The 17,529-nt window shown below is 37.4% G+C and overlaps 1 protein-coding gene and 1 non-coding gene across 5 annotated transcripts in view; one reads left to right on the forward strand and one right to left on the reverse strand.

Moving 5' to 3' along the window:
- LOC101899704 (protein unc-80 homolog) overlaps positions 1-17,529 on the forward strand; it is a 62,167-nt gene that overhangs the window by 39,180 nt on the left and 5,458 nt on the right. For 3 of the 4 annotated variants that reach the window (XM_059127141.1, XM_059127144.1, XM_059127143.1), the window contains 9 exons: positions 51-668; positions 728-952; positions 1,016-1,526; positions 2,343-2,480; positions 2,543-2,862; positions 13,521-14,065; positions 14,127-14,350; positions 14,419-14,963; positions 15,029-15,332. In XM_059127141.1, the coding sequence (XP_058983124.1) occupies positions 51-668; positions 728-952; positions 1,016-1,526; positions 2,343-2,480; positions 2,543-2,862; positions 13,521-14,065; positions 14,127-14,350; positions 14,419-14,963; positions 15,029-15,332 (3,430 nt within the window). The remainder of the gene's footprint in view (positions 1-50; positions 669-727; positions 953-1,015; positions 1,527-2,342; positions 2,481-2,542; positions 2,863-13,520; positions 14,066-14,126; positions 14,351-14,418; positions 14,964-15,028; positions 15,333-17,529) is intronic. The other variant, XM_059127142.1, reaches the window with a different exon arrangement.
- On the reverse strand, positions 5,257-5,328 carry TRNAT-CGU (transfer RNA threonine (anticodon CGU)). The gene has a single exon. It is a non-coding gene; the product is annotated as a tRNA-Thr (tRNA).

Here is a 17,529-nt window from a genome sequence, read left to right on the forward strand (position 1 = left end):
CCATAAAACAATTTTGAATAAAATTGACTTATCCTTGTTTCTCGTTTCAGAGTCTTCTAGAAACCGAACCTTGTGACGAGCACTACAAAACCAGTCAATCCCCCTTGAGCAATTTCCGACGGCGTACCACGGGTATAAGACCAACCCTAACACCACGTCACAGTGAGCGACAATTACTCTCAGACTCGACTTCAAGTTCGGAGAGAAATTCTCTTGGTCGCTTGAGTGGTTTGGTGCGTTGGTTCAAGGGGACCCCCAAAGAAGCGTCTTCCATCGATTTGGAAATTGGGTCGCTTAATCCTGAAATGTCCACCACATTTGTCAGACATCCATCGCTGAAAATCCAAAGAGGGCGATCCAGCGATGGCATCGGCCGTTCCATACAGAGAGCTAAGAGAAGAGTTGAACGAAGGCTAAATCGTTTCGGTGGTATTGTTAAGGGTAAAAAGAAACAGGGCGGCATAGAAGAAACAGCCGATTATAGTAGACGAAGTTCATCAGATATGTGTGATGGGCCAAGGGAATCCGAAGTGGTGGTGTTGAAGGAACGTAAATTAATACCTTTAGAACCGGTTAGGATTGGTATGTTGCGTTTGTCTTTTCTTTTGGAAACCTGTGCTCCCGGTTCATTTCCCGATCCTCAGTTGGTGGCTGCGGTCTTGGATTTGGTAGGGTGGAATTACATCTTTCAAAACAATTGATTTTTCAAAATTAATTGTCCTTTTAGCCCCAAGCTCCCTTGGTAACCCGGGCAACTTTTCTCTTGGAATGTGCCCATTTTGTCCATTTGTGCAATAAGGGTCAATGGCCTACTTGGATGAAACAAAACGTGGCAGGTTACCGCCCATCGGGCGCCAATATCAATGCCAGTCAAATAAAACAACAAATGGGTACCACAAGTTCGCGGCGCACACACATATTACAAAGAGCTGCTGGCAAAATGTTCCACCAGGTACGAAACAAGCAACTAACATTTGACTTTATCCCCCGAATATCTTTATTTTCACTTCGTTAGTGGGCTGAGATGTTGGGAGCTCGTTTAGAGGAGATACTTTTCACCGAACGTCTACAGTATGAAAATGTCAATGCCAGCCTTACCGACCCCGATAAGCAGCGGGAACTTCTGCAACAAGACGAAGAGGAGGATTTCCTTGATGAGGCCTCAGTGAATCCACATGGCAATGATTGTCCACACGCTCTGAAATTGATTGCATGCGTTCTGCTCTTTGAAATTACCGCCTTTTTGCGGGATATTTATGTTACGCTGCCGAAGACCTCGAAACTGTTGCACAAAGATAAACCAGCTCCCTGGGAAAAGGTATACCGTGAAGCAAATCGTCGTTGGTCAATGGCTTTAAGTTCTATGGGTCATTCGCAGACATCGGCTCAGAGTCTACAATCGATTGCGGCCGGCAATGATGCAACTGGAGGACAAACGGAGAGGAAAATATCATTTGTGCTACATGAGCCGGATAATGAATCGGAGAATAGCAGCAACACGACATTGACCAAAGAGGGAGAGGAAGGTAAGCCAAAAAGTGAAATGGGATGAATGGTACATGTTCCCCAGAAAGGTACCTAATGTCCGATTTCAGAACGAAAGAAAAAAATGTATTTGCTTTAATTTGATTTGTGTTTGAATCCAATGTGGTGTCCGTTTGAATTGAAATTTTTGATTTTCCGAAAAAAGAAAGTTGCGAGGAATTGTGCCCAATAGTGCCAACATTTTTTTCGAAATTTCGAAATGGCATTGATTAAAAAAGGTTTTTTTAATAAAAGCTGTGTTGAATTGTATTCAATATGTTACAAAATTATAATTTTCGAATTAAAAAAACAAAAGTTGTGCTCGATTTGTGCTAATTTATTCCGTTTAAGGGTAAATAGTTTAATTTTTTCGATATCTCGAAAATATGCCAAAATTTCGATTTTGCGGGTTTAAAAAAACAAAAGTAGTTCTAAGTTGTGCTTGATTTGTGAAGACTTATGCGGATAAAAGATTTCAAAAAAATTAGCACAAATCCATTTCAACTCACCTAATGTTTTTCGAAATCCAAAAATGGAAATTTGTTATAAATTCGAAAATAACGACTGTTTTAAATTGTAAGAGACATCGAATATCACAGCCATTTTTTCAATTTCGAAAAAAAAAAAACGACAGAAACATAATACAATTCTGCCAAGCTTTGTTGTTTTTTCAAAATTCGAAAATCACAGTTCAAACGGACACCAAATTATTAACCCACCTTCTCTCCTACTCTTATCGAGTAGAAGGTCTACAACTCCTCGATCTTTAAATTAATCCTTTTCTTTGAACCTAAAAATCTACCTTATTTTCTTTCTAGCCCGTCGTCCTCCTGCCTCTGCCGTTAGACCATTCCTGTTGCGACGAGGCACCGCCACCACAACGGGTGGATCTTTTAAAAGACGTTCTTTGAAATTAAGACGCAATACCAAAGATGGCAAAGATATGGAAACTGATTGTAGGTTTAAAGATGGAGACTTCCCATATAAAAATAACAGAGCATAAATCTCCTTTTTTCAGTTAAACGCGTTGATTCCATTCAAGCCAAACGTAAAGTATCATCTCTATCGGATCGCAGTGATACATCCGAGCAGGGTATTGCCAGTGGTGGTGAAGATGATCATGGTTCACCGGGCATCTTAAGTGATGATCAACAACCAGAATCGCCCACCGATTCGAATGAAACTGATGAAACAGCTAAAAATATGCCCTGGTTAAAGGCTGTAATCGATTTAATCAGCAGCTATAATTTCTATTGTCAGCACAAAGGCTATTGTCATCCATATTGTTATAAGAGGCATATGCGAGCCTGCACGCGGTTGGTGAAAGCGACAAGGAGGGTAAGTGGGAGCGGATCAATTTAAACAAATTGGAAGAAATTTGCAAATCTTCAAAAGAATCCTTTGAAAAAACGTATAAAATAAAACAAGTAAAAAAGATGTAAGTTCGGCCGGGCCGAATTTTGAATACCTCCCACCATTTGGAACGAATCTGGCAATTTTCAAAAAAATAAAATCCGTTAAAAATTCTGTTAAAAATAGGGCTATACGACGACATGGGCCTGCTTAGGCAACTTTTGTCATAAGCCTTTACAATATTCATATGCAAAACTAGAAAAAGACCAAAACGTTGACCAGCGCAGACAATTTTCTGTCATATGCTTTAGTATCCATTACGAACTTTAAATATCAAATTTGAAACAATTTCGCAGAATAATGTCGCTATATGGAGGCTATACCCAAACGTGGACCTGCCCAGACAATTTTCTGTCATAGGCTGTAGTATTCATCACGAACACCAAATACCAAATTTGAAACAATTCCGGTGAATAATGTCGCTAAAATCATCAAAATATGGAATATCGGGAGGTACCGGATGGACATCGCTAAATCGACATAGAATTTTATGCTGATCAAGAATATATATACTTTGTGGGGTCTAAAATGTATATTTCGATGTGTTACAAACGGAATGACAAACTTAATATACCCTCCATACTGTGGTGGAAAGTATAAAAATACCGAATATAGGGAATATATTGGGGCCTATACGAAGACGCGACTACAATGTTCAAATACGAAACATGAAACAATTCTTGTGAATAATATCGCAAAAACATCAAAATTCCGAATATTGAGAGGTACCTTTGGACCTGCAGAAGCAATTTTCTGCCACAGACTGTAGTACCCATTAAGAACTTCCAATGCGACATTTGAAACAATTTCGGTGAATAATATTGCTAAAGTCATCAAAATATGGTATAGACCTCATGTAAATACTGATACAGGGGCAATACGAAGACGTGAACCTGCATTGGTATTTTTTATCACAATCTGTAGTAAGCATTAGGAACTTACCATAGAAAATTTGAAACATTTCCGGTAGTGTGACACATACCATCAAAATACCAAATATCTGAAGATACAGTTATATGGAGACTATGCTAAAACTCATATTTATATTGACAGTCCTATGCACAGATATGTAAAACTATTTGAACAACTTTTCATAATAAAAATTGACCGACACCATATCTAAATCCTAGAAAACAACAGTGACCTAAATATCAAATTTGAGTTGATTCCCGTTTATTCCTACACCCTATACCGATTTAAGTAGCATTTTGTACTTTACGAACAAATATAGTACGTATTTTCAAAACAAACTCCTCATCTTAACCTCAGATACCAAGAGAGACCTTAAAATACAATTTTAGGATTTCAACTCTTTAATTTACCTCACTACCCAATATTGTGCAACTATAGTGAGAATCTGCAAAACGAACTTCCTCTCTCAACAACGGACACCAAGAGTAACTTCCGTATCATATCATAATATACAACTCATCTATACTCTTCATACGATAAGGGTATATTCATTCTACTATTCAGGTTTTTTTTTTATTTTCGAATTTTGACGTGGTTAAATATAGCGGTACCGACCAGAACCAGGTAAATAAAAAAATTATCCTAATACTAAATTTTAAATTCCATACCTTCCCCAAATACAAAATTTAATACTGTTTAGTACTTTTCGTAATTTTTTCGTACATATTCAAACAAAACCAAATTGTACCAAATTTAATACCATTTTGTAAATAAATTCCACTTAGTACACATTTCCAAAACCACCTAGCAATATCAACAATAACATACAAAATCTGCGGTTTTTTAAAATTTTCCTAATTATTCAAGAAGAATATTCAGTTTTGCCATTAGAAAAGCCTTTCCGGAACAGTTACACACAAAATTCCACATCAAAAAACAAGTTTCAATTTTTCCAATTTTAAACTTTTCTGGACATTTTTATCAAAATGGTCTTTAATAAAATCCTTCCAACTGCAATTACAAACAACAGGAGAAAATTAGAGTCAAGTCGGTCAAGTCATACTCAATTGATGATTTACTATACATTTTTCCCACCAATTATTTATAAATAGCTTTAAAAAATTAGTCGAGACCAGTTCCTCCGCCCTCAAATAAGTACTTAGTTTTGGAGACTTAGTCAAAAGTTCTCAAACCGATATCTTAATTTTTTTTTGCAAATATAACTATTCGAAAAAGTGGGTTCAGTCGTTATAAACCAATTCAATTACCAACGAACGACATTTGATTTTTATTTCTACTTTACTTCTGATATCTTACTAGGGTTTTCCTAAAAACATATTTTGTTTACCACCTGAAAAATCATTTTTCTCCTTTAAAAATGTTTTTTTCCAACAAAAAGAGCAATTTTGCCTCCTGTGAGGATTGAACTCACGACCCCTGGTTTACGAGACCAGTGCTCTACCACTGAGCTAAAGAGGCGGAATGCCAAACCTGCGGTTAGATGATTAGAAAAGCAAAACGACGAAATAGACCCAAAGTGTAGGTGTCACGTTATTACAGTAAAATAATAAAGTTTGTACTTCAAAATGTGTCTTCTCCGAAGTTTACATTTTGTTTCGTTCGTTTGTTAGGAAATAAAGGGCACGATCGTTTAGCTATTACAAGAGAAGCCAAAATGATGATGTAGACGATGAATGACTCAAAAGCTAACAACAACAATGTCACTGATAACAATGTTGTCATGACTACTATTGTTGTTGGTTAAGTCGTACCGGCGAGAAGTGTTTCACTATCGCCAACATTTCACTCAGAGTTATTTGCTTACGCCAAGTGTTTTTTTATGTCGCTGTTATAAGAAAACAAGTAAAAAAGCAGTAAGTTCGGCCGGGCCGAACTTTTAATACCCTCCACCATTTGGAACGAATTAGAAAATTTTCAAAAAAAAAATAAAATCCATTAAAAATTCTTTTAAAATCTTTAAAATATCTAATATAGGAAGGTGCCGATATGGGGGGATATACGATATTGTGGATATAAAGACAAATCTATGTCTGTGTGTAAAGTACTCACAAGGAACTCCTTGTGTGGATTTTCAGACAATTCCGATGAAAAATGTGGATAAAATCATAAAAATACCGAATATCGGTGGGTACCGTTATATGGGGGATATACGATATCGTGGACCTGTATAGACAATTCTCTCTCAGGGGGTGAAGTACTCACAAGGAACTACTTGTGGGGATTTTAAGACAATTCCAATGAAAAGTGTGGCTAACATCATAAAAATACCGAATATCGGGGGGTACAGTTAAATGGGGGATATACGATATCGTGGACATATATAAACAATTTTTTTGAGGTGGTAAAATGCTCACAAGGGACTCCTTGTGAGGATTTTCAGACAATTACCGAATATCGGGGGTACCGTTATATGGGGGATATACGATATCGTGGACCTATATAGTCAATTCTTTTTGAGGGGGTTAAATGTCCACAAGGGACTCCTTTTGTGGAATTTCAGACAATTCCATTGAAAAATGTGGCTAAAATCATCAAAATACCGAATACCGTGGGGGTACCGTTATATGGGGGCTATACGATATCGTGGACCTATATAGATAACTCTCCGCCGAGGTATAAAGTACCCACAAGGAACTACTTGTGTGGATTTTCAGACAATTCCATTGAAAAATGTGGCTAAAATCATCAAAATACCGAATATCGGCGGTACCGTTATATGGGTGATATACGATATCGTGGACCTGTATAGACAATTCTCTCTCAGGGGGCAAAGTACTCACAAGGAACTACTTGTGTGGATTTTAAGACAATTCCATTGAAAAATGTGGCTAAAATCATCAAAATACCGAATACCGTGGGGGTACCGTTATATGGGGGCTACACGATATCGTGGACCTATATAGATAATTCTCCGCCGAGGTATAAAGTACCCACAAGGAACTACTTGTGTGGATTTTCAGACAATTCCATTGAAAAATGTGGCTAAAATCATCAAAATACCGAATATCGGCGGTACCGTTATATGGGTGATATACGATATCGTGGACCTGTATAGACAATTCTCTCTCAGGGGGTAAAGTACTCACAAGGAACTACTTGTGTGGATTTTAAGACAATTGCATTGAAAAATGTGGCTAACATCATCAAAATACCGAATACCGTGGGGGTACCGTTATATGGGGGCTATACGATATCGTGGACCTATATAGATAACTCTCCGCCGAGGTATAAAGTACCCACAAGGAACTACTTGTGTGGATTTTCAGACAATTCCATTGAAAAATGTGGCTAAAATCATCAAAATACCGAATATCGGCGGTACCGTTATATGGGTGATATACGATATCGTGGACCTGTATAGACAATTCTCTCTCAGGGGGTAAAGTACTCACAAGGAACTACTTGTGTGGATTTTAAGACAATTCCATTGAAAAATGTGGCTAAAATAATCAAAATACCGAATATCGGAGGTACCGTTATATGGAGGCTATACGATATCGTGGACCGATATAGCCCATCTTCGAACTTGACCTGCCTGCAGACAAAAGAGAGATCTGTGCAAAATTTTAGCTTCCTATCTTAATTCGTTTAGACTGTAGCGTTGATTACAACAGACGGACAGACGGACGGACAGGGCTAAATCGTCTTAGAATTTTACGCTGATCAAGAATATATATACTTTGTTGGGTCTAAAATGATTATTTCGATGAGTTACAAATGGAATGACGAACTTAATATACCCTCCATACTTTTTTGGTGGAGGGTGTAAACATATAAATAATATTTATAGCAAAAGTTAGACATTATTTTAAACACTGTTCCTAAAAAGCTGATTACTGACCATTTTTAAATTGTAAGCGTCTTCGGATTTTCGAAAACATATTTTTTTTAAATTTAATTAAAACAACTGTCACTACACAAACATATCCAAAGTTTCAATGTAATACCTCCAATTTTCTTGGAATCCTCACGAAATTTTACTGGAGGTGGGGTTATGATCAGAATAGAAATGGTTGAAATGGAAAAACTGAAAAATGTTCTGTTTTTGCAGTTGATCTACAGGTCGCAGTTATGAACCAATCGACATAGCATGGGGCTAGAGCTTAGGGCTGGGCAGAAGCCTTCCAATTTGGATAGTCATCGGGTAATATTTAGTGGGTGAAATAGACCATAACTTTTATGGCCTCTTCGGATTAGAAAGAGCCTTACCAGTCGAAAATTTTTCGTATAAACGCTTAATGGTGTTCTTAGAAGGCGCACTTCTCACATTTTTTTCACAATTGACTTCTTCTGTTGAATGTTAATTTTCAACTATTTCAGATCGCTCGCGTGGTGTGTATTGGTTCATGGTAAAAATCTGCTTGGACTGACGCTTCAAACGCGGTATTTCATTAAGCGATGTGACATCTCTGTCAAAAGTTATGGCGGTGCCAGATGGGTCCGTCGAATATGGGCAACCCTGTATATCATCTGCACAACAGATACAGTATTAGCAAAAACGTTTGTATGTGTGAAATTTGAAGAGTGTTGATTGCTTATTTCGCTTTCTTTGGTCGTTTTGTTTTTCAAAATCTTGAACCCTTTTTTGGGGAGATAGCAAAAGATATAGTCCAATCTCTACCATCTTTATAACAGATATTGCGTTGATGGAAATATTGAGTTGTACCAAGTATTCAATAGAATCGGATGTAAATTTCGCTTTTGTATGAGCTTCATGGATATTTAAAATTTTGAGCCTACGTGGGGAGGTACCAGAAGGAGTGGACCGATATATCCCATCTTCACAACGGATTTTTTGTTAGTGGAAATAATGGGATGTGTGAAATATAAAGAGAACCTGATGCTTATTTCGGATTTTATAAACGTTTTGGTTATTCAAAACTTTGACCCTTTGGGGGGGAGGTACCAGAAGGAATGGTCCGATCTCTACTGTTTTTTCTAACAGATCCTGTGTTGATAGAAATATTCAGATGTGCCAAGTCTAAATTGGATCCGCTGTTAATTTCGCGTTTTATGAGCTTAATGGATATTAAAAATATCGACCTTTTGTGGGGGAGGTACTTGATGGGGTGGACCGATTTTGTCCATTTTCACACCTGACCTAGGACTGACGCAAATATTGAGATTTGCAAAGTTGGAGCAAAATCGGATTATCCTTTCTTTTTCTGTGCAAAAATATATTTTTTGAAAATTTCGAACTTTTGTGGGGGTGGTATCAGAAGGAGTGGACCGATACTGCCCATCTCTGAACTCGATCTAAGTTTGACAAAAATATCACGATGTTTGTTTGGACCAAATCGGATACTCGCTTCGAGAGTTATCGTACGCACCAGCCAGACAGACAGACGGACGGACGGACGGACGGACATCGCTAGATCGACTCCAAATGTTCTGAAACGGATTTCATCTAAAGAGAACTAGGGTCTAAAACCGTTATTTCCACTAGTCACGTTTTGACCGTATCAAATTATATATATCCTTTAGCCAAATGGCTGAGGGTATAAAAAAAATACCAACGCTGAAAATAACTTACAGGCGAAGTTCAAAATACACAAATGGCAAACTTCTGACTTTTTTATGCCGATTTCGTTGCCGAATATAGCCAAATATCGTAGACAATCAAATCATATAGATGAGTCTAAATTTGGAGATACAGAGGGGCCTCTTGCATTTTGAGATGATCGCAAACTATTTAATAAATAAAAACAGGAAAATTTTGCTGATCACACAATTTACCAATCGACACGGAATTTTGCATGAGAAGATATTTAAGGACTGGGAAGAAGTCAAGCATCTTAGATGACCATTGTATTATACAGGGTGAGATGAAAAAACTGCAACCAATTTCAGACTGCTGTCATTTCTAAGCCACTCGTCCGATAACTGTTAAAATTATTCCAGTGACTGCTCATTATATTGTTTACAAGCGTACAAAAGCATTTTGGTGACAATTTTCCAGAAAAAAGTCATTCGTGATGGAATTCAAGCGTGATAGTGTGATTTCTTTATATTTGGCTGGAAAACCACAAGTGGCTATCGTTACAGCACTCCAGCATTTAAATTTGATCTCGTACCATCGCTCGTTACAGTGATATTGGTAGCGTGGCCCGACGTCAAGGAAGTGTACGGAAGAAAACAGCAACATCAGCAGCAATGGTTTGAAAACTGAAGAAGCGACTTGATCGAAACCTGCGTCACAGTGGCCGAAAAATGGCTCGTGAGCTGAACATATCGAAATATTCCATTCGATAAATATTAAAAAATGAGCTCCAAAAAGTACAAGAACTTATACTGCAACAAGAAGAAAATATACTCAAAAGAGTTTGCCGAATTTGGCTTTCTCCGATGAGAAAACATTCGTTGTCCAGCAGTTCGTAAACAAACAAAATGATCGTGTTTACTTGCATAGAGGTCAATTGAACATAGGTTGGCCACCAGATCTCAAGCGCCGGCCATGGTGATGGTGTGGGCCGCCATAACAGCCGATGGTCACTCTCCGCTTATATTAATCCACCGTGGCATCAGAATTAATATCAAATATTATCGCGAAAATATTCTGGACCCTTGGGCACGCCAAAATCTCCGTATACCAATCCGTTGGACTATTGTGTCTGGAATATTTTGGAAAGCAAGATAGGCACTAAAAAATACCAAAGTGTCGATCACCTCAAGAAAGCGCTTCGCCGCAAATGGGCCAAAATTCCGCTGAGCAACATTCGGGCAGCGTGTGACGGTTTCATTGGCCGTTTAAAGGCCATAATTCGTGCCAAAGGTGACCGATTCGTACATATCTGAACTTATTCTAAAATTTGATGCTATTTCCGACATTTTAATAAAAAAATGTAAAAAATATGGCGCTCGACTTTGTTTTTTTTTTTAACTCACCTGTATTTAGCTGTAACTAACAGCACAACGGAGTGCATAAATATTGGGCAAATGTCCCTGTTCACAAAACTAAGGGTAATATCTGGGCAATGCTCTATTTCAAAAGCGAAATCTTCCAAAATGGATTTGGATATAAGGGGATTCCTACCATATTGTAGTGTTTCAGGGTATCACATCGTCGGCCCCGCACGTCTATAGCCTTTGCTTACTTCTTTTAAATGATTTTCAATTTACAAAATATTCTTCGTCGATTACACCTTACACCTTAAAAATATATTTTTAATTTTTTTTTTTACTATGGCCCTTGTAAGTCCTCAAGGTAAAAAAAAATCCGCTATTACAGTCCTTAAAAATTATTTTTGGTTAATAAGCTCCCTTCTTCAATAGTTCTTTTTGAAGTCTATAATTATTGATTTTACATCCCTTGAATAACGTTATTTGAAAATACCCGATTGCAATTCTCATGAACCATGAATATCGAATTAACGCCCAAAGAAACGGTTGAAGTAGTATCTTGAACTTTAGTATGGTGCGTAGGCATATGATAAGGCTGGATATTGGGAAATTCGTGCTAAAATTATACGAAAAGTACAAAAATGTACTGAAAATATAATACTTTGCATTGGACAAACGGAATCAACTTGCATTCTAAAAAAATTGGATGAAAGTCATTGATAGACTGCAGGAAAGATGTATCAAAGGGTTTTCCAACTTTAATATGTTACCAAACTTCTGAAACGGTACTATTTGGTACTATGTAAACCGATAGAGGTAAAAACTTGAAATTTGATAGGATAATCAAGGTTGGAAAGTAAGTTTGATGTATGAAGTGAAGTAAGTTTGAATATATGAAATGTATATTAAGTATCCGAACTGTACTAAATGGTACTAAATTTGAAATATTTAGACTTGGGTGAACCAATTTAGCTCAAATTTTGAAATTTTGTATTGGGGTCCCTTTTGGTAGTAGGTTTGTAATAAAGTTGTTGTTTTGGAAATGTGTTCTCAACGTGAATCAAAAATACTAAATAGAACTAGATTTGGTATTGGGTGCTTGAACTCGCTGTTCATGTGTAACCTAGCATATGTAGGTGGTTTCGGGAAATGTTTACTATAATTGTACGAAATGAACTGAATAATACTATGTTTGGTATTGGGCGAAGGGGTAGAGATACAATTCTGAAATTGGATAATTACGGTATGGAGGTGGTTTTGGAACGTTGTCTATAATTGTATGAAAAGTACTAAATAGTACCAAAATTGGCATTGGGTGAAGGAATAGAGTTGAAATACTGAAATTTGAAATAGATGTAACTATTGGTGTCTATGGTTGTAACTATTGATGTCTATGGTTTTGGAAATGTGTACTATAATTGTTCGAAAAGTACTAAGTGGTAATAAATTGTTATTGCGCGAAGGAATAAAGCTGAAATCCTGAAATTTGATACAGATTTCACTGTTGGTGTCCGTGGTTAAGATATGGAGATGGTATTGGAAATGTGTACTATAATGGTACTAAATAATACCAAATTTGGTATTGGGCGAAAAAATTAAGCTGAAATCCGCATATTTGATATTAATGTCACTTTTGGTATCTAGAATGGAGGTATGGAGGTCGCCTTTTAAGAATAAAAAAAATAGAACTAAAAACCTAAAATTTTATGTGGTGTCTGTGGTTAAGATATGCAGGTGATTTTGGAAATGTGTACTATTATTATCCGAAAAGTACTAATTTGTAACAAATTGGGTATTGGGCGAAGTTATAGAGCTGGAATTCCGCAAATTTGATATTGACGTCTCTGTTGGTATCTGGAATTGAAATTTGGAAGTGTGTATACAATTGTGCGAAAGTACTAAATGGTATACAGTTTGGATCACTGTTGGTGTCTAGGGTGGAGAGATGTAGATTGTATTGGATATGCGTACTAAATGCTACTAAATTTGGTATTGGATAAATGGTTTGACCTAGAGGTCTGATGTTGATATTGAGGTCACCGTTGATTTCTAGAATTTACATATGGAAACGTTGAAAAAGTTTTGGGCAGAAAATTTGAATGGCTTGCAATGGTTTTACTAATGTCCTTTAATGAATGGTTTTCAATGGTTTTACTAATGTCCTCCCCGGCAAACTTCAAAATTAAAGACTTTTTGGTGTTACAGGTAAACATTTTCCTATTATTCTTTCCGAAAAAGGAAAAACTTGAATAATTTATAAAACCTTGAAAGTCTGAAAATTTAGTAGGATATAAGAAGTTTTGAGTAAAAAAATTGTCAAACTGAACAAATTGTGCTTTTGCAGTAGGCCTTACACTAACTGTTGGAACAAATCTAAAATTTTAAGGTGGAATTTTTGCTGATGAATTAGCGGACCCTTGCTAGTTTAAAATATTTTGAAATAAATATGTTTATGGCTTTAGTTGCTTTGAAGAGTTCTTTAAAAAATCCGTCCTTGATAAGTCCATGATTGTAGCCCTAATATTGCTTAAAATCCGCGATGATGTTTCTAAAACACATTTTGTTATAGCCCCTTTATAAGGCAAAATCCCGATTTCATATTTTTCATCTTTGAAAAACCAACGATCGCAACTAAAACCCCTAATAGTCTTGAAATGTCTCCTTAAAAATTCCACGATCCACAAAAGGTCCTTTGAAAGTTTCCACGAATCCACGATTGTAGCTTTGACGATTTTGAAAAACATACTCACGATTTTAACAATTTTTAAAAAAAAATCGACCAAAAAATAAACTTTTTTCTTTTTTTGCAGGTTTATGGTGAAGAATTCGGTTTTACATTTGATTCGGATCATCCAAACTTGGAGCCCACAGTTATTTCTTCATCTAAAGTCCATCAGCAGCAACGTCCTCGATCGGCTCGTAAAGTCTCGGAACAAAGTTCGACACAGACATCACCATCGAAACGTAAAGACAGCCTATCGCGTAAAGATCGCATCAGTGATGATCCGGATTTGGAAATGGCTGAAAAGTTGGCTAAAGCTTTTCGCCAAGAACGCGAAAAAAAAGAACAGGAAGAACCACCGATATTGAAATTTATACGTTTTCATATACGCAGCCTCTTTCATTATCCCTTTGCAACAATGCTCAAAGGTGCAGTGATCTTAACCGAAGAAATGGTAATTGAAGCAATGCCCGCCGCATGGGAACTGCTGTTGGAAACCAATCAAGATACAGCATCGGCATCGGCTGCAGTTTTCCTAATGGGTTCGGTTAAGGCACAAAACTATGCCTTTGACATTATGCAAAGGGCTTTGAAGAACAAGGACCCGGATGTTAGAATTGGGGCCATACAAAGGTGAGGAGCAGGCCAAATATCTTGAAATATTCTCTTTGACACCTGCTTTCGTTATTTTCAGATATTTGATTTTGTGGAAGAACCGTTTTCATGTTTGGCCACGCATGGAAGAAAATGCTCACGACGTGACCTTCAAGGTACCACCAGGTGGCATTGAATTTACACTGCCCTCGCCAAAAATTGGCATTGAAAGTTTGCCAGTTGTGGATCCGCCATGGATGCCGGTACAGCAAACCAAAGATATGGATGTTACTTTGAATCAGGATCGTCATGTGGGATATAAAGGTAGACGCATTGTAAAAACTCTCTCATCAGATAGTTCCTAATTATTCCCTTAACCATTTTATTCTCAGTTACGGCAACCAAGAGTCGTAAAATGCAACAAACAGAAGCCATACGTAACGCCTTGCGCCAACAACGCGACAAACAACGTGCCGAACGTCACAGTTTTTTAATTACCACCATACCCGTTAGCCAACAGGCTTCCCATGAACCTGGTATGGAACATGAAGATCATGAAGGTGAAGAGGAAATCGATGGAACACGCATGTCCTCACATTTACATCATTCCCATTCACTGTTTCCATCGGTTCTGTGCTCTTCTGTTATGCAAATTGTTGGCTGTCTGGATGATGCTGCCATCGGTTCAGATGGCAATGCAGTTTATGAGGTAGCCTATCAGGTGATTTGGGTATGCCTGGTTGAAGAGTCGGCCCTCTTCTTGCGCTATGTATTTGAACGCCTAACACGCGATCGCCAAGATCAAATGTTTAAATTATTACGTCACTTGATACGTTTTGTTCCACGTCTACCCCAGCAGGCTGCCTTTGCTTTGTACAACTCCATTATTGGTTATATTATGTTCTATGTTCGATCATCCAATGACCTTAAACAGGAGGTTTGTCCATGAGTAATACAATATCACCATACCATAATAATATTCATTTTCTGATATTTTGGCAGCTTGTCGGCTCGGCGTTATCCATTTTATGGATGGTTGTCCACAGTGTTCACGGCATTATGTTCAAGGACTTGAAACAGATTCTCCGTAAGGAACAATGTGATGCATCGATTCTCTTAACTGCCAATGTGCCGGCTGCTAAGAAAATCGTTGTCCATGGCCCAACGGATGATGATTGCAATATACCCTCCCAGTTTCCCGTGCAGGAAGATACGCTTTTCTGTCAATTGCTAAAAGAAGCTTTGGACTATTATCCAGTGGATGAGAAGAACGTAGATAATTATTGTTTGGTGGACTATAAGAGCAGTAAGTAATAGTATACACAATAAATGTCTTTTATAAATATTATATATACAGGGTGAGATAAAAAAATGCAACAAACTCAATCGCCATAATTTTTACACGTTTTTTAATTTTATTGAAAGAAAGCCAAAAATGTCACCTTTGGCACACGCTGCGCGAATGTTGCTCTGCGGTATTTTGGCCCATTCCCGACGAAGCGCTTGCTTGAGGTGATCGACACTTTGGTATTTTTCAGTGCCAACCTTGCTTTCCAAAATACCCCAGACACAATAGTCCAACGGATTGGTATCCGTAGATTTTGGTGAACATTGTGCGCTGAAATGAAGCGAGGAACCTCATTTTGGTGCGTGCTGAGTGCGATGGTGCTGAGACATGTTGGAATGTGCAAGGTCTGCGGACAAAATGTTTGCGTGCCCAAGGCTTTAATACACCCTCCAGAATATTTTCGCGATAATATTCGGCATTTATTCTGATGCCACGGTCAATTAATACGGGCCACACCATCACCATGTCCGGCGCTTGAGTTCTGGTGGCCAACCGAAAACGCAAATTTTCAGCTGACATCTTTGGCAATATAAACACGATCATTTTGTTTGTTTACAAACTGCTGGACAACGAATGTTTTCTCATCGGAGAAAACCATATTCGGCAGTTCACCACTTTCGGCCAAGCGGAGCAACTCTTTAGCGCTTTTGAGTATATTTTCTTTCTGTTGTGGTGTAAGTTCTTGCACTTTTTGGCTTTACCCCGAGCTCATTTTTCAATATTTGCCGAATGAAATATTGCGATATGTTCAGCTCACGAGCCATTTTTCGCCCACTGCCACGCCGGTTTCGATCAAGTCGCTTCTTTAGTTTTCAAATCACTGCTGCTGATGTTGGTGTTTTCGTCCGTACACTTCACTTCCTTGACGGCGGGTCACGCTACCAGTATCACGGTAACGAGCGATGGTACGAGACACAAAAGATTTATTCAAATTTAAATGCTGGAGTGCTCTAACGATAGCCACTTGTGGTTTTCCAGCCAAATATAAAGGAATCACACTATCACGAATAACTTTTTTTCTGGAAAATTCTCACCTAAATGCTTTTGTACACTCGTAAACAATATAATGAGCTGTCACTGGAATAATTTTAACAGTTATCGGACGAGTGGCTTAGAATTGACAGCAGTCTGAAATTGGTTGCAGTTTTTCCATCTCACCCTGTATTTTTATACGATTTGCACCAAATATCTAATATCATCCCAAGTTTGATTGACATTCGCAGATACTACCGATTTGTTGTTTAAGTCCCTTACACTCGTAATATGCACTCGCAAACAATGATATTTTGTTTATCGAGGTCGGTTCAGATTTACATATAGCTTCCATACATATTTTTACCCGATTTCACGGTTATTGTACACCGAATGGTTAATATCATCCCAAATGGAGTGGGTTTTTGCACATTTAACCGAATTCATATGACATTTGATGGAAACTAATACAATATTTAGCAAAACTTTGTTTCCATATATCTATTACTCCGATATATATTTCTTAATATAATTTATCAATGTTATTTGGTACGAGAATACAAATGTCTCCGTCAAAATTGCCGGAAATAGATTCAGAGTTGAATATAGCTCTCATATATTAGCTTCGTCCAATTTCAAATTATGACTGCTTTAAAGCATTCATAAAAGTTTCATAGTTGGTATAATTTGCTTCACATAAATTCCTAATATAAATATTTGTTATTGGTAGCTCCACTAAATATACATAGTGGTGTAGGGTATCATATAGTCGATTGACGTTTCTTCACCGGTTATTTATGAATTTTTATCCATAATTCTAAGATGAGCTTATAAAATAATACTGATTTACTTGACTTTCAGCATTTGTAGTTAAAAATTTACATATTTTCCTTTCATTCTTGTGAAAAACAGCATCTTAAACTAGATGGTTTAAAAGCTAAACAACCTAGAACTCCTAACATTTGTTTTGAATTATTCCAATTTGTGAACACAGCAGGGGTAATAACACTGCCCACCAATGGCAAACTTCCAGTTTTGTATTTGTAACATTTAGTGCGCATATCCAAAACAATCTGCATATCTCATTCCTAGCACTTTCTGAAAAAAAACAAACCAGATCTGAAGACCAGATACCAACAGAGACCTTAAATTCAAATTGCGGAACTCCAGCTCTACCCCTTTA

The sequence above is a fragment of the Musca domestica genome, unplaced genomic scaffold, assembly GCF_030504385.1.
Source record: "Musca domestica strain aabys unplaced genomic scaffold, Musca_domestica.polishedcontigs.V.1.1 42, whole genome shotgun sequence".
Lineage (NCBI taxonomy): Eukaryota > Metazoa > Arthropoda > Insecta > Diptera > Muscidae > Musca > Musca domestica.